Source organism: Lissotriton vulgaris, chromosome 6, assembly GCF_964263255.1.
Source record: "Lissotriton vulgaris chromosome 6, aLisVul1.2, whole genome shotgun sequence".
Classification (NCBI taxonomy): Eukaryota; Metazoa; Chordata; class Amphibia; order Caudata; family Salamandridae; genus Lissotriton; species Lissotriton vulgaris.
The window spans coordinates 1,253,176,753-1,253,200,814 of NC_141694.1; the positions used below are offsets into that span (position 1 = coordinate 1,253,176,753).

General features: G+C 47.9%; 1 protein-coding gene across 2 annotated transcripts in view; it reads right to left on the reverse strand.

Moving 5' to 3' along the window:
• The window catches only part of LOC147708712 (uncharacterized), a 260,521-nt gene that overhangs the window by 156,226 nt on the left and 80,233 nt on the right, over positions 1-24,062 (reverse strand). For both annotated transcript variants that reach the window (XM_086927366.1, XM_086927367.1), the window contains exons 5-7: positions 12,938-13,051; positions 12,485-12,595; positions 4,409-4,528 (exon numbers count right to left, since the gene is read on the reverse strand). In XM_086927366.1, the coding sequence (XP_086783492.1) occupies positions 4,409-4,528; positions 12,485-12,595; positions 12,938-13,051 (345 nt within the window). The remainder of the gene's footprint in view (positions 1-4,408; positions 4,529-12,484; positions 12,596-12,937; positions 13,052-24,062) is intronic.

Sequence of the window (24,062 nt, forward strand, 5' to 3'; positions counted from 1 at the left end):
CGGATGCAGTACTTGGATCCAGGAGTATCGTCTGCCTCTCCAAGAGAAGAAGGAATTCTGTGTCCCCTACTGGCGCAGCCAAGATGGGGCTACGAGGATCATCCTGCATGGCTCTGCCTTCACCTTAACGAGAAGCCTTGGCAGGAGAGGAAAAAAATGGCAAAAGGTGCCTGAACATGTCATCGAAATTGTATTCGTCTAGGTTCCTGGATGGTGATGACAACTTGCGAAGTACGGGCCTTACCTATTTTCTGGAGTCACAAACAGGTCTACTCTTGGTGTGCTGCAGTGCCAAAAGAGGTTTTCTGGTGTTTCCCAGGGCAGTTCCCTTTCTTGGAATGCAGACTTGAGCCTGCTGAGTGTACCCGCTGTTGAGTTGAGAATCCTGGGAAGGTGTGCTGCTCCTAGTGAAACTCCATTCTGGATCAGCCAATCCCAGATACATTTAGCTTACAGCAACAATAGAGGAGACCTTGAACCCCCTTTCTTGTTGTCATAATGTATCGCCGTTGTATTGTATGCCCTGATGAGAACCGATGAGTTCCGTATCCTTGGTAGGAACTGCTAAAGGAATTGCTTTAAGTTCCAGCAAATTGATGTGGAAAAGGAGATCATGTTGGTGCAAAGGTCACTGATTTGAAGGTCTTGCAGGAACGCTTGCAATCCTTCTAGAGATGCATCTGTGGTTATTACTTACTGAGCTGGAAATGCCAGAAAAGACAAACCTTTTGAAATGTTTTTCTGCTGGGTCCACCAAGAGAAGGCTTGTACCATAGTCAGGGTTACTCTATATGATGATGTCCTCAAAAGAACCAACCATTTTACGCCATTTTAAGTGTAGTTGTTCCTGAAGGGGATGCACCCTCAGGCGGCAGAAAGGAATGAGGGGGATGCAAGATGAAATTGACCCTAGGAGTGACTTGTAAACGGCAACTGAAAGGGACTTTTTTCTGAGGAAGAGTTGAGCCATAGATGTCAGTTTGGTTGGTCTTACGAGCGATGGAAAGGTATTGTTCAGAGTCATGTCCAACATAGCTCCCAGGAAAATAATGCTTTAGGATGGTAGTAGGCTTGATTTTTCCTGGTTTACGGTAAGGTCTAGACATTTGAAAAGACTTATGCAAGTCGCCGTAGACACCCGGGCTGCCAAAATTGACGGTGCTTTGATCAGCCAATCGTCCAAGTAAAGAAAAGCCTAGTGATGTTGACATGTGCGGAAAGCTGCCACAGGGACCAGCACTATATGTATATATACTTGCAGCTGATCTTAGGCCAAATGGCAGGACCTTGAATTGTTAATGGCTCCTAGCTACAACGAAGAGGAGATACTTCCTGTGCGATGAATGAATGGGAACAAGGAAGTAAGCGTCTTGTAGGTCTAGAATGGCCATGAAATCACCTGAATTGAAAAGCAGTAGTATATCTTGCAAGAAGACAATACGGAAGGACTGTTTCTTGAAGTAGGTGTTGTGAGTCCTCAAGTCTAGGATAGGACGTGACTTTCTGAAAGCCGTCCGTACCAAAAAGAAACAGGAGTAGAACCCTTTCCTTCTTTGGGATGCCAGAATCGGTTTTATTGCCTCTTTCTGGAGCATCAACCGAGCTTCTAGCCGCAGGTGGTGTAGAGGCTTTGTCGATTGTAAGCAAAGTGGAGTGTACGATGGAATTTGAATAAACTCTGACTAAATGGCCAAATGGAATAATGTTGAGCACTCATTGAGCTGTTGTTATATTTCGCCAATTCTGGCTATATAAATATATTTTCCCCCCACGGGCGCATGAGCGTGGGAAGGAAATAGAGAAGGAGCCTGAAAGTGGTCATTGGCAAGGTGAGGAATCCTTCCCCTGTCGCCCTGCTTTCCCTCTGAGTGCCATCTGGAATAGGTCATAGATTGGGATTGCTGCTGAGTGTATTGCGGTCGATAGGGTTGTGTAGGGGAGGTGTAAGAAGGATATCTGTATTGTGGGTATCCACCTCTAGATGAGGGCAGACCTCTTCCTCGAGCCTCTTGAAAAGGAACCTTACAGTCCTGGAGCATCCCTAAAGACTTTGACGTCATAGTGTCCTTTATATACTGGAGAGCCTCATTGATACGATTCTTTAAAAGGGCCTCTCCATCAAACAGCAGATCCATGATCTTTATTTATTTATTTATTTATGAGTTTATATAGCGCTGGAATCGACTCCAACTGGAGTATCTCTGCGCTTTGGTACCGAATAAGATTACAACAGATGAGCAGAAGAAAAGGCATGGAACTAGATCTTATTAGTAAAAAGCAGAGTTTTCATATCCTTATCCTGGACCTCAGGCTGAAAAGATGTCACTGTGAGCAAACCTGGCCGGTGTAAGACTGCCGCTCCTGCCAGAGACCTAAAATCTGTTGTAGCAATATCCATTGTGCAGTCTATAACCTCGGAGGAAGTCCGCTCACCTTTTTGGGGGACTTCTTGAAACCTGATTTATTCTCTTCAGGACGTTGGTCGATGTAAGGGGCTAGGTCGAACCACATCTGGTGATTGTAGCGACCTAAAATCAATAAAGCATAAACTGCCCTGACCAGAAGTCCTGACATCGAAGAGAATTGTTTGCCGGCGTTGTAAAGGCATCTGCCGCCTTTGTCCAGAGGTGTTGTGATTGGAGCAGTCGGGTTCTTGGGCTTCCTTTGAGCCACCTGAGAGATTACAGGGTCTGACTTTTGGTGGCCCACCAGGAAGGCAGGACTATCCTCTGGGGATTCATATTTCTTTTCCAATCTAGGCAGAACAGGAATCACTGTGGTTTGGGTTTTCTTGACCTTAAGCCCCCCCATATGTAATCAGCAATAGGAATGGCTTGTTCCTAAAGGGTCTTTAAAGTTGTAAAGAAAACCCTCCATTTCGGAAGCTGGCATTGGCAAATCGAATCTTTGGGCTGCTCTTTCTGATAGATTATGAATACCACAAATGTCCTCAGGTGGAAAATCTACTGAAACTGGTGAGGGTGAAAAGAGAGTGGCAATTAGATAGTCGTTTCGTTCTTTGTGTTGATCTGGAAGCTCCCTCATCTCGGGTCATCACCTGAGGTGACAGGATGCTAGTCAGGAGTCGGAATGGATGGTGGAGCAGTCACTGTTTGGGGCGTTGACCCTAATTGTGGGATGGAAGGAACTGAATGTTGTTTAGGAGGCAACAAAGCACGCTCTGAGACAACAGAAAGCGATGGAAATCTTTTCCTATAGTTAAAAAGCATGAACTGCAGATCGGAAAGCCATGAGGATGGCATACAACCCATCTCCTCCTGATACTGTTGGTGATAGTCCAGAGGAGGCATATAATAGTGCTCCTCCTCATAGCCCTCCTCAAAGTCATCTTTTTGGCATTTTAAATGCAACTCAGATGGACTGCGTGTGTAACCAAAGGAGATCACTGTGGTTGAAGTCTTTGTTGAGCAAATCCGGTGCTTACGGGAGACGGAGTCTTTAAGGTGAGTGCAGGGCAGGTCCTCCAGGCTCTGGGGGGCTGCTGGACACGTCAGGGTTTTCGCTATTGGCAGGCCGGATTTAGGCCAGGCCTGCAGGGCTGGGGTCAAAGCAGTTGGTGTCCTCTTCTTCCAGGGTCAGCACTGCTCTCCGGTACTTCTTTCTTCCTCAAATCTGAGGAGACAAGGTTCAGGGTTGCCCTTAAATACTAAATTTAGGGGTGTGCAGGCCGGGACCAATAGATCCCTTCCTTGGGTTGAGTACACCCCCCTATTAGACCACCCTCCAACGGTGGGGAGGCTCTAAATGTCAGGCAACATTTAGAGCCTTAAGAATTCTTGGCTCATGTACTGATGAAGTCACAGGTCGTTGCGTGGCAAAATACCTGGCATCTGCACGGATTATCTGTAAAATAATTTTTACAAAATCCTGTGCACAATGAGCTGATCTATGATAAAGCACTTTGAGGTTTCTTTTTTTAATGTATCCGATGAAACTTGATGACACAGATTTTATTCTTTTCTCTGATTGCAAAGCTTGTAAAAATGTTTTGTGTATTTATTCGGTTCTATTTTTATGGATGGTATTTCTGAAATAAAAAATAAATGAATAAAAACAAAAAAAAGAATTTGGCTAAAAGAAAATATTTGACTCATAAATCACACACTACCATGGTAGAACCTGCCACAGATTGGAGCTATACTCCCTCAATGCCCCATGCTGTGGGGAATGAAAGAAAAATATTAATGGCACAAAACAGAGCAATGAATGGAAAGAGCTAGCTGAAAGCACATATAGGTATATAATACATTTAATTTTAGTTACATCAAAAGGGTCTTTGCTAACTTCTCAAAAAATGAAGTTGCTCTCACTTACAGAGATGGGAGAGAAGAAGACAGTCACTGATGATTCATTCAGAGTTTTTACCTGCAGCACTTACTCAATTTACCTTCTATAGGGTTCATTCCCATTTCTTCTTCTTCTTCTACATCATAATGATCAATTAGACAGACCGTGGGCTCCTCTTCATTGCGAAAACCAAAGTCAGATTTAAGATATGGATAACCAGCTGAAGAGGAAGGAAAAAATATGCAAATCTAAATTAAAAATACTGTGAGCCACACGTTATAAAAAAAAACCAAACACTACACTAAAAGATGACATTTTAAAGGTTTTAGGTTTCGCTTTGTTTATTCCTCAGCACCACTCACGTTATACCTTATGAGGATATATGCTTTTGGAGCCAGCTCGAAATGCAGAAGTACAGACTATGTGACTGGAGTTTGGCAAATAATGCAGTGCAGTGTAAAATGTAGCTACTGCATTATTAGCATACATATCCTCATATCAGAGGTGCATGATATGTAATAATTCTGTGCGCAGCTGGCATTAGATATTGAGCAAAACATACTGACTGGTGTCATTAACTTTTTCTTTCCCAAAGCCTCTTCGCTATGTATGCCAGGTAAAATAACTTTGTTAATACCATCTTGTACTTTTTTTTTATTATATTGCATAAGATGGCCACTTCAAAGAAGTTTTGAATTTCATGACCTTGGGGTTGGGGAGCTATGAACCTTGCAGTCAGTGCCATAGTGTTTTTTCAAAGCTGCACTTGAAGATACTGCAGACAAGAGGAAGGCAACAATAAACAATCACTCACCTAAGCCCTTCAACCATCAGTCCATGGATTCATAAAGCACCCATTTGAATTCTCTATACATCCATCCATCCGTCTCCGTGTTCAAAACAATCCCCCGCTTATCTACTCAAAACCATGGATTTATCAATCCACGAAACAAATATGTCTTCCTCTGTTCACCAACCTCAATATATTTATAGAACCACCAGCTATGTAGCCATTAGTCTACATTCACCTGCACTTGAGCTTCAATCATCTCACCCACTCACACCCTTTGATTCAGTAACAACTTTGTCAGGTTCTCTGTGTCACATCCCCAGAATGGCAAAGAAAAAACACAGCATTCAGGTGAGAACCAGAAAGAGTACTTCAGATCTGCACTATAATTATTCTTTTAAAGGTGTCAAGACTTAAATGTAGATAGGCTGGGGGGGGGGGGGAAGCAATACAGCTCACACCAATAAACATTCACAGTACACGAGTACAGTGTCATGAAAGAAAACGATTAAAGGACAATCAAGAAAAGGAATATGCTACTTACCAGTATGCATCTGTTCTTGGCATGTAGGGCCGCTAACATTCATATCTTGTGCATAGATCGCCGCCTAGTGTTGGGTCCGGATGATTGCACCTTGTTGTCCTGGAAGAGTCTTCGAAGTATCACGAGATAGGTGGCTCCTCCCCTGGACTACAGTGAGCATGGGCATCATCTCCATCCTCAGATTGTTTTTCGCCATTGTGGCAGGGATGGAGTCCAATACAATACTTGATGACCATGCTTACAAATAATTCTAACTGCCACAGCTGCGACAGGCACCGGGGAGGATGGGCGGGCGATATGAATGTTAGCGGCCCTACATGCCAAGAACAGATGCATACTGGTAAGTAGCATATTCCATTCGAGGCATGTGGGCCGCTAAATTCATATCTTGTGCATAGAATAAATAGCAGTTTCTCCCTTTGCGGTGGTTGCCCGAGCCAGCTTCAGCAGCCTGAAAGAGGGACCTTAGAACAGCCTGTCCTACAGCAGCTTGCTGCTTGGAATGTACATCAACACAGTAGTGTTTGGTGAATGTATGTATGTTATTCCATGTGGCTGCTCTACATATGTCCTCTAATGGAATGTAACTCAGGAAAGCCATGGATGCCCCTAGCTTGCGTGTAGAATGCGCTCTTGGGGGGGTTGTTATTGTGCGTTTAGCCCTCTGATAACAAATCTGAATGCACTTAACCTCTTCGATGCTCATGACAAGGTCAGCTCGTCATGGGTGTTACCTGCGCTGTGCTTATGACGAGCTGACCTTGTCATGAACCTATGTTATTCAAGCTTTCCAGCGCAGGAGGGGGAAAAGCCTTAGCACCCAAGGTGTTAACAATCCATCTGGCTATACCTGATTTGGAAATGGGTTTGCCCTTGTGCTGTGGTGAAAAAGAAACAAAGAGTTGTTTAGTCTTCCTGAAATCCTTCGTCCTGTCTATATAGTACAGGAGAGCTCGTTTGACGTCTAATGTGTGCAGTGATCTTTCTGCCACTGAGTCTGGATTAGGGAAGAAAACTGGCAGTTCAATAGTTTGATTATTGTGGAACTGAGAAACTACCTTGGGCATGAATTTAGGGTCAGTGCGTAGTACCACCCTATTTGCGTGAACCTGTATAAAAGGTTCTTGAATGGTAAGGGCTTGCAGCTCGCTAACCCGTCTCAGCGACGTGATCGCTACTAAAAAGGCAACCTTCCAAGTTAGGAACTGTATCTCACAAGAGTGGAGAGGTTCGAAAGGAGGTCCCATCAGTCTGGTCAAGACTATATTAAGATTCCAGACCGGTGAAGGTGGTCTTCTGGGAGGAATGACTCGTTTGAGTCCTTCCATAAAAGCCTTTATGGCTGGCATTCTGAACAGTGAAAGGTGTTGCCTGTTCTGCAAGTAAGCCGCGATTGCCGCCAAATGAATACATATAGAACTGTATGCCAGATTGCATCTGTATAAATTTAACAGGTAACAAATAATGTTTTGTGTTGATGCATCTAGCGGGTTTATGTCATGGTTGGAACAGTAAATGACAAAGCATTTCCATTTGGCAGCATAGCAGGCTCTAGTGGTAGGCCGTCTCGCCTCCTTAATGATGTCCATACAATCAGGAGGCAGATTCAGATATCCAAATTCTATGACTTCAGGAGCCATATCGCAAGGTTTAACTGTTGCGGATTTGGGTGCTGAACCTCGCCATGGCTCTGAGTGAGAAGACTGGGTGTAAGACGCAGTCTTTGATGAGGCACCACGGAAAGTTCTAGAACGTGGTGTACCATGCTTGCCTCGACCCCCGTTGGAGCAATCCAGGATGAGAGTCATCGAGTGCTGTCTGAGTTTCCGTGCCACCAGAGGTATGAGCGAGCCGACGGAAAAGTGTATGCAAATCTGCCTGATCAGTTCATCCATATCGCATTGCCCTGAGACCGCGGGTGTGGGTACCTGGCGGCGAAGCTTGGTCATTTTGCGTTCTTGTTTGTGGCGAACAGGTCGATTTCTGGATGTCCCCACTGCTGGAAGTACAGTTGCAGCACCGATGGATGAATCTCCCACTCGTGCACCTGATGGCTGTGCCTGCTGAGCAGATCCGCCATCTGGTTGTCCTGGCCTGGGAGGTGCTCCGAACATGAGGAAAATGTTCCTCTGAATGGCCGACTTCCACATGCTCTGTGCCAAGTGAGACAACTGTGGAGAGTGAGTACCACCCTGCTTCTGAATGTAATACATGGCCGTCATGTTGTCCGTCCGGATCAACACGACCTTGTTGCACAGATGTATCTTGAAAGCCTTCATTGCCATGAAGATTGCCATCAATTCTTGCAGATTGATGTGCATCTTCTTCTGTTGATCCGACCATAGTCCCTGCACTGTATAATGAAGAAGATGCGCCCCCCACCCCAGGAGGGATGCGTCCGTCGTGAGCACTATTTGTGGTACAGGCTCTTGGAACGGTCGTCCCTTGCAAAGGTTGCGTGGATTCCACCAATGCAGAGAGTTGTACCCACGACCGGTCACCAACACTAGGTCTTTCAATTGTCCTTGAGCCTGATTCCACTGCCGTGCTAAACACTCTTGGAGCGGACGCATGTTCAATCTCGCGTGCGGGACTATGAATATGCAGGAGGCCATCATGCCTATCAACTGCAGAAATACTCGCGCCTGTAGTGAGTGTTGTGGTCTGAATTTGCGAATCAGCAGTTGCATGCTGTCGATTCGCACTGAGTTTGGCTGGGCTGTAGCTGTCACAGTGTCCAACGTCCCTCCCAGGTACTGCTGTACTTGAGCGGGTTGAAGATGCGACTTGGGATAGTTTAGAGAAAATCACAAACTGTGCAGAAGATGTATTGTGCGGGACACGTGGCTGGCGCACTCTGTTGGGCCGACTTCGCTTGCACAAGCCAGTCGTCCAGGTAAGGGTAGACATGAATGTGTTGTCTCCGAAGGTGTGCCGCCACTGTCGCCAAGCACTTGGTGAACACTCTGGGAGCAGTGGTCACTCCAAAGGGTAGCACCTTCAACTGGTAATGCTTGTTCTGTATAGTGAACCTGAGGTATTTCCTGTGTGCCTGATGTATAGGTATATGGAAATACGCATCCTTCAGATCCAGGGTTGCCAGGAAATCCCCCTGACTGAGCAATGGCAGGACCTGCTGCAGAGTCAGCATGTGGAAATGTTCTGAAAAGATGTATAGGTTCAAGGGTCTCAGATCCCGAATGGGTCTGAGAGACCCGTCCTTATTTGGGACCAAGAAATAGAGAGAGTACACCCCTGTTCCGTTCTCCTCTAGAGGCACCAGTTCTATGGCCCCTTTTTGCAGCATGCTGGCCACTTCTTGCTGTAATAAGGTTAAGTGCTCTGCGGACATAGGATGGTGTCTTGGTGGTATGTCGGGTGGAGTGGATGTCAGTTCTAAACAATACCCGTACTGGATAAGTTGCCTACCCACCTGTCTGTGGTAATGCATTCCCAGACTGGCAGGAACTGCTGAAGTCGTCCCCCGACCGGTGTTATATGGTCCGGGGGCAGTGACAAGACGTCACTGTTTGGTATTTGCCGACGACCTGGTGTTATTATTTCCACGTCCTCTGCCTTTGGTGCTGTTACCACGGTATCCACCTCTATTGTTTTTGTTAAAGGTGGTCTGTGCACCACCTTTATTGTATTGTGTTTGCTGAGATGTTTGCCCCCTTGACGGTCCTCTACCACCTGAGCGACAAAAAGAAGCCCCTCTGAACTGTTGAGACTGCAAGGCCCCCATAGACTTAGCCGTCTCGGTGTCCTTCTTGATCTTTTCAAGAATCGTGTCAACGTCAGGCCCAAACAGGAAATCTTGGTTAACGGGGTGATTGAGCAAACTTGTTTGTATTTCTGGCTTAAACCCTGAAATTCGTAACCATGCCTGCCTCCTGAGCATCACACTAGTGTTAATGGCCCTGGCTGCAGTGTCTGCTGAATATAGGGCACACTTGATAGAAGCTTTGGATATCAGTTTCCCTTCCTGAATCAACATTTCCGCCCCTTCTCTATATGCATCAGGCAAGTGTTGCAACAATTGCTCTAGTGTATCATAGTGAGCCCTATCGTATCTAGCCAGTAGAGCTTGTGTATTGGCTATTCTCCAAATATTCGCTGCCTGCACAGCAACCCTTTTCCCAGAGGCTTCTAATGCTTTAGATTCTTTGTCTGGGGGAGGAGCATCACCACTTGTTTGTGAGTTCGCCCTCTTCCGGGCACTGGAGACCACCAAAGAGTCCAATGGCAATTGACCCCTTATATACGTAGGGTCCACAGGAGCAGGCCTGTATTCCTTTTCAATACGTGGGTTCACCACCCTTGCTCTGGTTGTGTCCTTGAAAATGTCATTGGCGTGCTTAAGGACACCCTTCAGCATTGGCAGTGTCTTCACTGATCTGTCCGACGTAGAGAAGGTATCAAACAGAAAGTCCTCCTCAACTGGGTCTGCATGCATGACCACATCATGGTTCAACGCTGCCCTTTCAATTAGAGCGTTGAACGCCGCAGTATCCTCTGCGGGGGCCGTTTTTACTTGGTAACACTGGGTGTCCGCCGTGCCTTGATCGTCGAGCACATCCTGCGAGTCATCCTGATTAGAGTCATCAGGATAGTTGAACTGCTCGTCATTTTGGTCATCCCCCCACCATCTTCAGTGCGTGTGGGGGAATGTGTAAAGGCTTGTCCATAAGGCCTTACGGACTCGAAAAGAACTGGCGAGGAAGCAGAGTCTCTTTTCCTTTGAAGTGGAATTTGATAGGATTCCATTGGCTCCTCCGGCAAGATCTTCCGTTTGAAAAGGTTGAGTCTTCCGGTTGCAGAGTCAATGTACAACTTCATTGAGCTTTCAGAAGAAGGTTGACTGGAACCAACGCCTTCAGGAGTGGCGGTCGGACCCTTAAGTTTTAACATCATTTTCCCAGGGTCGGTGCCCTGTGCCGGCTTAGACGTTTTAGGTCTTGTTGTCGGAGGCAGTCCAAAAACTATAGGTGGAGGCCCCGATGGCTGTTTGACTTTTTTCACGGCCATTGCCAACGTCGAGCCAGTCGTTGCGCTGGGATTCCCAAAATGGCCGCGCCTTGATGCGTCACGTTCCAACGTGGCCATTTTGTGTTCGTCTTCGAGAACCTTCACCAGCATCGACTTGTATGCATTCGGACTGAGGGGCGGCTGCGACTCAAGTCCGTCTTCAGTGTCCACCCCCCGGGGGCAGCCTTAGATGACGTCGCTCCATCTCGTTTGGCCTTTGGCACCTTCTTGCATGTACCGATCTTCGGGTTGGCACCCGTTTGTGACCCCGAAGGGGCAATGACACTCCGAGCCTTCTTAGGATCCGATGGAACGAGGCGTTGCGAAACGAATACTGGTTTGTCTTTAGTCGGTTTCGGTTTCGTTTTCGAAGGCGTACCCACCGAAGGCTCTGAAATATTCTTAGCCGGGCCAGGTTGCGGGGCTATAGAATGAGAATAAAGATCTTGGCTAAGGCCTTCCGGCGATGCTTCGACCTGAGCCTTTGACTAGACAGTGTCACTTTTGACCCCCGTTGCTCATCGCTGGAGCCACCCTCTGCGGCTCCAATGGCAATACCGTCGTCTCTTACCTCGACGGCTTCATCGACTTCGATGTTCTCATCGTCTACCTCCTCTCCGTAGTAAGATTCTTGACAGGAGGCCGGGTCGGAGAAGTGCTCCGGTTCCTCCTCTTGGACACCCTCGTCGTCCCCAGCCTCGAAGATATCCTCCACATCCGACGCTCTCCGCGCCGGTAGTCTCGCCTCACGTCTAAGAGCGAGCGCCTCTTCCGACCTGAATTTCGAACAGGCCACGCAACTCTCCTCGTCGTGGTCTGGAGACAGACATCTGTTGCACAAGGGGTGCACGTCTGAGAGAGGGTACTTCGCGTTACAGACTGGGCAACGTTTAAAAGGGGCCTGGAATTCCATCGTCGATGTCAATCTTCGATCGGACCTAAAAAGCTGGGAGCACACGTGCTCAAGTATCCGGGAAACCGGATAAGTTAACTCAGAACAGAACGAAGTACAATACCGACGCTTAAAGAGGACTTCTGGCCTGAAGAAAACAAGTTTTTCCAATAGGTTCGGAACGAGAGTCACGGAACACATCCGAACCCAATGGCGGAAAAAAAAATTCTGAGGATGGAGATGATGCCCATGCGCACTGTAGTCCAGGGGAGGAGCCACCTACCTCGTGATACTTCGAAGACTCTTCCAGGACAACAAGGTGCAATCATCCGGACCCAACACTAGGCGGCGATCTATGCACAAGATATGAATTTAGCGGCCCACATGCCTCGAACATAAAAGCGTACTGTTCACATACTGAGCAGTAAATAAAGACGCCAAACATTGCTCTAAGGGTGCAATAGGAGGATTTGGATTGTCGCTATCTTTAATACCACAGATAAGCTAAAGAACAACAGAATGCCGCAAAACCAGACCATTTAACTATGGATTAGACAGAATGACTAATTTCCACTGAGCAATTCTCTGCTGCATAAGTGAGCTTTAGGTTGCTTTCATATGCCCACTCGTGGGCACCAAGTTTGATACACCTTAAGGACTTGAGATGCATCTCATGGATGAGGCCGGATCAGTTTGGAACATGTTTGGGGCTGCTTCCGCTCCCAGTGGTAGAAATCCTGGTCTGACAGAAACGCTCCTTCATAGGGTATGGCCAGAATGATTTGCATAGGGGTGGTCCCTGTCTGAAATGGTACAGACACTGTGTAAGCAATGTAATGGCATGCGCCCAGAATAATTACCCCTGAGTCATATTGATTTAATATTTCCATCACGTGAGGCTGTGAATTGGATGCCTACTCACCTGATGGGGGAGCTATGCTTTCCCTTCTTTCACATTCTGAATGGCCCATTAAGTAACCATCTGCCTCTTTTTTCGGGCAAACTGAAACAAGCGAAGGGGTAACCGCAAGCCCTAGTATTGAAGACAAAACAGAAAATTATGAGATGTAGAAAGTATTATACATAGGCAGTAAGCATGTTGAAGAAAATGTTTTTCACTATATGCAATTCTGTAAAATAAAACACAATCAGGAGTTGGCATAGGGCAAAGCTAAACATTGACGGTCAGGTGCACGTAAAGAAGTAATAGCTATTGGAAGAGGAAAGCACACACAAGTCCTAGCTCCAAAGAAGACCTACTAGCATGTATAACTTTATTAAGCAGCTTTAAGGAACTGGTAAATTAGTTGTTACAAATTAATCCATGAAAAGAGACCACTGCCAACATTGTAAAAAATTCCTAATCATTATTTACCTCTAATGGGGTCAGCACTCCTTCCTCCTAATTTCACACCAGGATCTTCCAACAAACCTGAACCGGACTCTGCTTCTTTTCGTAAACCCATCTCAGGATTGTGAACTGGATAGCCTACAGGGACAAAGGGACACATAAAAACCTCAGTCGATAGAACATTGAATGTAATTGAGTAAGTAACTTATCTATTAATGTAATGTTATTACACGGCGCTGTAGCACTTAACAGTTACTTAGGTGCTTTATATTGTAATTGTATTGTATTGTATTGTAAATGCATTTATATAGCGCTTACTACCCCTGACGAGGCATCAAAGTGCTTTTTCAGAGAGTAGCACGCTACTCCGGGACCCATAAAGGATTAGTGGGGAATTATTATAGTGAAAATATGAAAGCAATTTAAGTGGTGGATATGTTAGTCAGTTATTTGGATTGAGAAGGATAGTGGAGGAATAGAGAAGGGAACAAGGTTTGCATTTATACAGAATTTGATACCTCTAATGGGGTGTTGAAGCACTTTTTCGGTGAGTAGCACACTACTTCAGAGCCCATAAACGATTAGTGGTGAATTAGCATAGTGAAAAAATTAAAGTAATTTGAGTGGTGAATAGGTTAGTTAGATAATTTGGATTGAGAAGAATCGCAAAGGGGTAGAGGAGGTAAAAAGGTTTGCATTTATATAGCTTTTGCTACCCCATAGGAGGTGTTCTAGTGCTTTTTCAACAAATAGCACCCTACTCCTGAACCCATAAAGGATTAGTGGTTTATTAGTATAGTGAAATTAATTTGAGTGGGGGACATGTTAGTCTGTTATTTGGATTGAAAAGGCTAGTGGAGGGATAGAAGGAAGAATTTAGATTTTTCGGGGGTGTTTCGGAGCTCATAGAAAAAGGAGGAGGATTCGATTGAGTAAAAGGGAGGTGGAGGGGGATGAGTAAACAGAAGGTGGAGGGGGAGGGTTTAGCAAGTCTTATTGTGAGGGGTTGGGAATAGTAACAAGCACTGGCGTTGCCAATAGGTCTCGCAGTAGGAAAGTTGGAGCTATTACAATAGCAAATAATGCCTTTTATTTTTTCTTTTCATTTTAAAAACATAAAGGGCTTTGTCATTTACAAAACCAATATGTTGGACTTGGCCTTTTCCCCCCCAAATTTTTCGCTTTTTGCCCCCCTAATTAGGATGTCTCTCTCCCCCATGGGATTAAACCTGTATAGGCCATGAGTGGTGTGAGACACCTTGTTGAAAATGCAATTACCTGTAATAATGTGAGCACTCATAAAATCCCCCATTTTAAAACTGCACCTGACTGAAATGTATTGTATTTAAAATGGATGCCATGGCCATGGGTTTTGCCACTGGACTGCCATAGGTCAGCGGTCTAGATAATATTACCCAGCTACCCCTAGCTTTTGGAGGGAAAGCCTGGCACCCAGGGTGCTCACCCCCTCCCCTAGAAGCAGTTTAGGCTAGATTTGCCAACATTCTAGAAGGTCCTGGCACTGCCTGGGAGGAGGGTATAAGTAGCGAGAAGTGCCACCAGAATGTCAGTCAGCGCTGGGACAAAGAAGAGAGGGGACCTGCTGTGAGGTGCTACCGCCACATGGACCTGTGAGTTGGGCCCTGCACCCCTATAACCCCCCCCCCTCTGCTGTCCCCATGGGCCCCTGACTAGGGAGGGCCCCTACCCAGGTCCCTGACACTGAGGGGACCGGGAATTACACCAGCGCTGCGATGAAGAAGCGCCCAGGAGGTGAGGAGTAGGACTGTCTACCGCCTCTGGTGAAGCTGTGACCCTGTGGAAGTGCTGGGTCGTGAGGAGCTGCCTGGAGGAACTGTTGCCCCTTATGAGGTACTGCCTGGCAAGCGCTATTCTGGGGAGGTTGATGCCCCCGAGGAACTGTGTCCCTTAATCTGCCCCTGGACTGCCTACCAAGCGCTGTGGGGAGAGAAGCGCTGGGGCTGGTGTGGCCCCCGGAGTGCTGTTGGCCCTGGAAGTGGTATGGGCCGAGGGAGGAGCAGTGCGCTGTAAATAGCGCCGTTTTCACTGTTTTCCTGAGGAGACTGGCAGCCTGTGAATAGCGCCGTCTGTGGAGGCGCGCTGTCCGTCATATAATTAATTAATTAAGAAGGGAGCCTACCCCTTATTGCCGCCGATATCACCGCCGCAGCCCGAGGACTGTTGGCGCTGCCTTGTGCTGGCTGTACATAGGCGAAATCACGGCCCGGCGCTGCCGAGGGGACCCCAACCGCTGTGGGCATCGTTGTGGCGGCCCCCGGTACCAGGAGAGGGCCGCCGAAGTGAAGAAAGGGCCGCGCTAGGCCCTGAGGCCGGCAGATCCCCTATCACGTGACGGGGGCCCGGCCGCGTCATCGGCCCGCCCCCGCCGCGCACTGATTGGCCTGTGCGGCCGTGACCTTTGAAGGCCGCGCAGGGATTGGCTGTTGGCCGGGAAGGCCAGAAGAAGGGGAGTAAAAGCCCCGGGTCCCCGTGAGGGAGGACCCGGGTGAAGCCCGGTGCAGGGCCCCCGTGGTCAGGAGGGAGCCCTGTGGAGAACGACCGGAGCGGGAGTCCACCCCGCCGGTCTGCGGCCCGGATTGAGGAGGCCGCGAGGAGCGACACCAAGCCCTGGGTCCCCGTGAGGGAGGGAGGACCCAGGCGAAGCACCGTTGCGGGGCCCCCGTGTCAAGGAGGGAGCCCCGAGAGAAGCGACCGGAGCGAGAGGCCACCCCGCCGGTCTGTGCCCCGAGGGAGAAGGTCCGGTGAGGTAGGCGGGGCCGGGGCACACTGTCGGTGCCAGCCCCACCTCCCGACCTGAAGCGCCCGGAGGAGAGCAGCTGTGAGGCTCCCGTGAGGACCTGAGAAGCCCCGATTGAGCCGCCCAGACCTCCGGTGGGGAGGAGGAGTCGGGTGACTCCCCCAGAGGGGGGAAAAGTTCCCTTCGCGTGTGCCACGTCAGGGGGCCTCGAGGCACATTGTCGGTGCCTGCCCCTTCTGCCTTGCAGCCCGGGTCCCTACAAGATCAGAGGGGCCTGGGAGAGGCGGAAGTCACGGGAAGGTGCTGCAGGTCCCGCAGGGCTCCCGGTTGGTCAGGGAAGCCCTGCAATTGACAGCACTGTACAGCAGGGGCATCGAGGCACATTGCCGGCGCCTGCCCCCACCGCAAAGGAGGTCCTGAACAGCCCGGTGAGTGTGGGCAACCATATACAGTGTGGGGGTGGAGAGGGCAACGGGGCACAGGGTCGGTGCTCGCCCCCACCCCCCCGGGAGACATGGTAATTGAACTCGTGGGCCCTAATTACGCCAGAGCCCCCGGGAGAAGTACCAACAGGATTGCCAGACCTCTGAACTGGCCTACGACATTAGTTAATCCCTGCCTGGGGTGTCCAGGTGAATGCCAGCTAGTGTAGGCCCTGGGATTTGTGTTAGTGTGGCAAGGCAGTGCTTTCGCTGAATTTCGCACCCAGTGTGTCAGTGTGTTTATGGTTTAAGGGCACACCCCTATATAGGTTGGCTTGAGTGAGCCAGGAGGGAACAGATGCCTAGGGAGCCTTCATTAGATGATGCACCAGTGGGGAGGATTAGGCTCATGCGTATGGTTTAATACCTGCCAATGCTCTATAATGTGTATGCCTAATGTTCATGAAGAGAGTTGGCTGTTGTGTACACCCTGATGTCTTATGCTTATAGTGATGCCAACGTTCTGCCTGATGTTGATACCCCAAGGGTGTTGGTAGAGGGAGCCTAGCTATTTCCTTACAGGTGTTCCTGATATATGAGGAGGGCTCTTACCTGATATCTATGCTGGGCGATGTATGTTCCGCCTAGGTTGGTCAATGGGTTGGCCTGATGTTATTCCAGGCCCTTGTTTATGTACCAGATTGATGGGCCAGATAGGCTGATTTATTGCAGGTGCTCCTGCCCATGTTATGCCGTGATGCCCTAATGTTTTCTTTCCCTAACAGGGGTTGGGTTGGTGTTAATGTGCATGATGGTTAACTATGCTAACGTAGAACTTCTGCATTTACAGCCTTCCCTGTAGGATGAGAGTCTGAGTTGGCCCCGCCAGATTGGGCTCCAGATCTAATGACATTTTGATTCCATCCTATTTCTCTTTCAGCATGGACTACTTCCTATGTACATAATTTCCCCCCTTTATTCACTTGGCTCTGGCGCCATTGGGCGTCTTGTGTGACACTACTGTTTTGCATTCTTTTGCCTTGCAGGTTGGAAACCCTACTAAACGACGTATCTTTTTCCAACTCAAACTGGTGTCCTGCCTCTTTTGTGGTGTGCCTGGTGTGTTGGCTGTGGATACTGCGTGAATGCTTCACATGTCCTCGAAGTTTGGCCTGCCCGCTTGATGCCATGCTACCCCGGTTGAGATTTGGGTAACCCCCATTTCTTACACAATAGCTCCAACTTTCCTACTGCGAGACCTACTGGTGGATGTGGTGGTGGATGTGGTGGTGGATGTGGTGGATGTGGTGGTGGTGGATGTGGTGGTGGTGGATGTGGTGGTGGATGTGGGGGTGGTGGTGGTTGCGGTGGTGTATGTGGTGGTGATGGTGGTGGATGTGGGGGTGGTGGTGGTTGCGGTGGTGGATGTGGTGGTGATGGGGGTGGATGTGGGGGTGGTGGTGGATGTGGGGGTGGATGTGGGGGCGGTGGTGGATGTGGTGGTGGATGTGGGGGTGGATGCGGTGGTGGATGCGGTGGTGGATGCGGTGGTGGATGTGCTGGTGGATGCGGTGGTGGATGCGGTGGTGGATGTGCTGGTGGAGGTGGATGTGGTGGATGTGGTGGATGCGATGGAGGTGGATGTGGTGGATGCGGTGGATGTGGATGCGGTGGTGGATGCGGTGGATGTGGTGGTGGATGCAGTGGTGGTGGATGTGGTGGTGGATGCGGTGGATGTGGTGGTAGATGCAGTGGTGGTGGATGTGGTGGTGGATGCCGTGGATGTGGTGGTGGATGCAGTGGTGGTGGATGGGGTGGTGGATGTAGTGGTGGTGGATGGGGTGGTGGATGTAGTGGTGGTGGATGTAGTGGTGGTGGATGTGGTGGCGGTGCATGTGGCGGTGCAGGTGGCGGTGCATGTGGCGGTGCATGTGGCGGTGGTGGTGGATGTGGTGGATGCGGTGGTGGTGGTGGATGGGGTGGTGGTGGGTGTGGTGGGTGAATGCCACAAATCACACGTAGGAGTTTCACAGGCAGCTCTGGGTTTACGGACTAAATAGGTCATACTTGATTTATGTGTAATTGTGCAGCACCTTTGCCAAGATGTGCTTCAGGACTGCAAAAATGGATACAACCAAAGAAATGTAAATACCTTATTTTTTAGGATAAAAATGTGTGTGCATTTATAAACTTGACAGTTTTCATTTCGAAGCAATTAAACAAAATGTATAAATGGCGTTACCATGGCACACACAAAGGCCATGGTAGAATTTGGACATGTGAACAAATAATGCACGCTCAATGTACCAATTACTTTTTTTGTATGCCACACTCTTTAAGCTTCTAAGCGCTGTAATGGCATATTTTATTATTAATAAAAGTCAGTTTACCCACCAGAAGATAGATGAGCTGATTTGTCAGTGCCTAGAATCGAACTCCTGACCTACAAACGTTACTTAGGTTATAGAACAGAACGGTCACCACGCTGAGCTATCCTGCAGCAATCAGAACGCTTTCTTTTCTGTCATGTTTCAAACACCTCTTATAACCCTTCTAGTTTGTCCTCCTATGTCGATGAAAGGGAAAGTTTATGAAAGTCGGGACAAAGATAAAATCCGAGCACTTCCGTGTATCCCGCTGATACCTGCTCCGGGCATTTTGGGGTTGATGTTGGGACTGAATTCTCCGCAGCGCCAGAAAGCCTTTAAAGTGTGCGCTGATCCTGTATACAAGTCGAAGACTGGGGACAGCTTGTTTGCCTTTTCCTGCCTTAACTGCATAGGACTAAGTGCACGCGAGGCACTGTGCTGGAGCCACATAGAGGTTCTGCTGGATCTACTAGTGCTTTCTTTGCTTGACTGGTACAGAGCGATGTGTGGATGAAAGGGGAGCCCAGCTGTTGTATCGAACTGTGGGAGTTCACTATAGTTCTTAACTGACAAAGAAAAACAAGACGGAGGGAAGGCAAGGCAGAGAAGGGGAGGGGGGAGGAGAAATGCGACACGGCGGGCATGGGAGGGGGCCGAGCGGCAATGAGGGTGTGAAGCAGCAGGGGTCTGGGGGAAGCTGGCTGGGGAGGGGGAGGAGAAATGAACAGATGTCCGTGAGGTGTGGGAGGAGTGCCTGATGCGCGTGCTTGTTTGTTCACGTGATTCACGTGAACTGCAAGAAAACCGCGGGGCTGAAAGCCCTTGGTTTGACTTGTGTTTTGCCGACATGAATTCTCGCTCCGCTCAATGCGCTTGCGTGCATTGATAGGTCGCGAGACCTAAAAAGCGGTATGAGATGATGCAAGGAGAGGTGATGAGGGAAGAGGCTCAAAAGGGATATTTTGGGGATCATAGTAGTGGTATGGTATTTGGGACGGATGAGAGAGTGGAGGTAATAGATATATTGTAGAGTTATAGGGTGAAAGAGGTTTGAGATGGGTCAGAGAATTGAGCTAGAGGATATATGGAGAGCGGTATAGGGTGAAAAATAGGGTAGTCCATTGGATATGCTGAATTAGAAGAAAAGTAATAAATAAGTAAAAGCTTGAATCCAGTGGCAAAGTGAGCAAGGGACCCACATCTGGGCATACACTACCAACTTAAGGCAAACAAAGCAAAACCAAAGCGGATGATGGACGGAGTGTTGAACATTGCAAGCACTCACCCCCAGTCAACTGATCTGGGTTTAATCCATCATCATTCTTTAGCTCACTCCGCCACCCCAGTTCAAACTGGCAAGCCATGTTTTCCTTGAATTCAGTGGCAAAGTGCCCTAAGTTAGCAGGGTATGCCCAGACGTGGGTCCCTTGCTCACTTTGCCACTGGATTCAAGCTAGCCTGGCTGATGACGGCTGATTAGCCAGAAACCGGTCCCAGGATGCTTGTTTCCAGTCCAGGGAAGACATGGCTTGGCAGTTCGGCTGGACTGTTCCCATGAGGCACAGGGTCAGACTGATTTGCATATGGCCATGTCTGAACTGGGGTGGCGGAGTGAGCTAAAGAATGATGATGGATTAAACCCAGATCAGTTGACTGGGGGGGGGGGGGGAGTGCTGGCAATGTTCAACACTCCACCCATCATCCCCTTTGGTTTTGATATCAAACAGTACCCATACAATTAATGTGTCAGAGTAGAAAACATAACACAACAGAGTTTTAGTATGGAGGATAGAGAGAGTCCATATCAATTAACAGCTTAGTAACAAATCTGTTGAGACAGAACACATAACAAAACACTTGTTTCTTTAGTGAGTCCATATCGCTTACAATTAGTAGCTCATATGTAAAGACAAGTTGTGTTTAAAAAGTTGATGTGGGAGGGAGAGATCACAAGGGAGATTCAGAATGCAGCGAGTCTTCATCACAACATATTCAGGGTAAGAGGTAGAAAAGATGCATTCACATTTGGCTTTGATCTCACTGGAACACTGAACAAGCAGAGTCTCTGGTGCAGCACACAGACATCAGGGAACTAAGGGTACCAGGTACACAGCAGTGTTTATTAGTCAATTTCTTGCTTATATTAAATGAAAAAGAGGTTTAAGACCAGGATTAGAAGATAGAAATATCCTCTCAATAGACATCCTCTTCCAGAACTTAAAATATTATGGGAAAATGGCAGAATTCTATATGTAGCCTCAAATCCAGAAATGGCTTCTTTTTAATAAAAACAGCTCTGCGTCATAGTAAATAAACTGTAATCTTCACAGGCACTAATAAGGTAACTAGCCGAGGTATTAGACATAGTGCCAGTGCACTAGGTGTTTCAAGTGTTGCAAGGCTAGCGGATTTTAGAGACATGGCATGTAAAATTAAAATATAGGTAGGGTTCAAATAAACAAACCCTGAAGTGTTAGGTAGCATAGGAATTGAGGTAGATACATTAATGCTAATAGTAATTTTTCATCTAATTTAAAATTTAATCATGCTTCTTAAACATCTACTCTTGTTCATCTTTCATTACACCCTTTGGCAGACTCCTCTTACTTCGGCTCTTAATACACCATAACCTTGCCTCTCATTCTGCCCTTTGCTGTAACTATTTAGACCCGATCTCTCTCATTTAACATTAACCTTTTTTCTCATTTCAGCTGTAACTTGCCTGTTAGTACATCTTTTAATAGTGATCTATTCAGACCAATTCTCAACTCTCATCGAAACTTTAGATCGTCTAATGACACCTTTATCTCAACTTTTATACCTTTAATTTGCCATTACATCCTTTTTTTTCATCTCCGATTACACTTTTTAGGTCTTGCCTATCCCATTCCGCAAGGAATGAATAGCCGAGAATTATAGGAGGCAAAAAAGTTACTCAAACCATCGGGCGGATTTCAAACAGTTCACGTGAACACAAGAACGCACATTTCCCCACATCAAAGCCATCAGCCTCCCTCCCACAGGCTTCCCCAGCGTGCGCTGGCCTCAATTCTCCTCCCCCTAATTGCTTTCACTTTCACGGCCACTTCAAAGGGATCCTTTCCCGGCCGCTTTTTTTTCTTTCTGCGATGTTCTTGTTCAGACGTGTGCTGTGTTGAGGGCGCCTTTCACTCCTTAGCTCTGCATTACTGTTTTCACTTTCACGGCCGCCAGGCCGTGTTTCGCATTTCTCCTCTCACCAGTGACATTGTTTTCAAATATGTACAGATATAGATGGTGAGAGAATGAGGGGAATGGCATCCAAGCCAGGTCCGAAAAGGATGAAGGTCCTTTCATGGAACGCTGCAGGCATCGCCAATAATGTAGATTCCAGCGACTGGGGGACCCTAGCAGATAGTAATGACATCTGTCTCTTTCAGGAGACTTGGGCTAGGGAAGCTTACCCCAGGGTGGGTTATGCAACTTTCTATGTCCATGTTAGGTGAGGTGGCAAAGGGAGGCCTTCCGGTGGTCTCGCTATCTGGGTGGCTAGCCACATAGGTTGTATAGCAGAGATAATACCAACCCATTCGGAGGACATACAATGTGTTCTTCTAAAATGGCCATATGCCTACAACCTGGCGATTGTCAATGTGTACTTGCGTCCAGTAAGTGTTTCCATGGAATCATCCACCCTAGACGATCTATCTTCATTTCTGGGACAACTACCCGTGGATTGCAAGATATTGATGGGTGGGGATTTCAATTGCCACTTTGAACCAACAAAAGGTTTAAAGGAGGGTGCTCTAACAGCTGAGGATGATTACTGGGGAATTCCCCCCTGCCAATCTCCAAACCTGAAATCATGGTCCCCCTTAGCGTTGCAGATCACGACCCTTACCTTGAACCATGCCCTGAGGGCCTGTAATGGGCGCACACCATCTGATGCCCCTTCAGTGTGCACCTTCAATAGGAAGGACCAGGAATCGCGTTTGGACTACATTTTGGTAGATACAAGCATGTGGACCACGGTTTTGAACTTCAGGGTGATTGAAAGAGCAGATAGCGATCATAATGCTCTCTGCTTGGATATGGTACACCCAGGGCCCAAAGAAGGCACACCACTCAATGACCCAAAGCAGGACACAGGGTCCCTATTTCTATCTAATAACAGACGTAGGGTGAGATGGGGAAACTAGTCAATTCATCAGAGTGCATTACGAAAATCTATGACTTGGCGCTCCCAAAGTTAGTTGAAATGGATGAACTGATAAATAAACCCAAAACTAATGACTTTAACGAGAAACTAGGTCAAATTCATGTAGACCTAGTGGGAAGCTTAGGAGAGATTTTCTACCCTGAGACCGTGAGCAGGAAAAAGAGGACACCAACCTCAGCTTGGTACAATTCCACGTGCAAAAAGATAAAAACAGAATTGATCTCTATGGTCAAGTCTGGCACCGATAAACTTAAAGTATCTGAGATGAGACGGAAATATAGGGAAGCCATCGCCCATGCAAAGTCCGAATGGGATTGAGATAGATGGCATGGCCTATCATTGGCACTGGAAACCAAGGACTCAAGAAAATTCTGGTCACTACTTCATACAGGTACAGGGGAGCCGAAATCAGCTGTGGAGCCAAACATCGCTGCCTCAATATGGGAATCCCACTTCAGTAAACTGTATCAAGATACTTCTGTAATTCCCCCAGAGTCAGTTCCTGATAGCCCCTCTGAGCCCAATGAAAAACTAGAGTTTACACTGGGTGAGGTATTAAATGCTATAGGTCTCGATAAACTCCCTGGAGATTTGTTTAGACACCAGCCAGAGATCTGGGGTCCCTATTTGCTTATTATTTTTAACTCTATTTTAGGAGGGATGGAGATCCCCTGTACTTGGCTGGGGGCAGAGATAGTACCGATTTTTAAAAAGGGCTCTCCTCTGCTCCCAGCCAACTACAGGCCGATCAGCCTTATAGATGTACCTCAAAAACTCTTCGCCCGTCTCCTGCTGGACCACCTCCTGGACTGGATGGAAGACAATGCGATCCTTAGTCCGCTCCAGGCGGGCTTCAGGAAGAACACGTCAACCATGGACCAGATTTTTCGCCTCCTCCTTCTCTACTGGAAAACGGTGGGGATTGAGGTGGGGGGGGGGGGTCTGTACATGGTGTTCGTGGACCTGAGGTCCGCATTTGACTTGGTACCACGCAAGAAACTATGGGCGGTCCTTAGGGAGCTAGGTGTTCCTCCACAGCTACTACAGGCAATAATTAGGCTCCATGATGGAAATTTTGCCCAGGTCAGGTGCGGGAGGGAGGGGGCGCTGTCATCTAGATTTCCAGTCCGCAGGGAGGTAAGACAGGGTTGTGTCCTCGCACCGACCCTGTTTTGCCTCTTTGTTAATGGTGTAATATCTCACCTTGACAATGTCAGGAACAACGATGCCCCCAGGCTGGCAGGCAGGAGGGTTCCAGCAATTATGTTTGCAGATGATACCCTCCTGCTCTCCAAATCCCCGATGGGGATCCAAAGGACACTGGATGGGTTTGGGGATTTCTGCAGGGCGCATGGCCTTGAGATCAACGCAGAAAAAAACA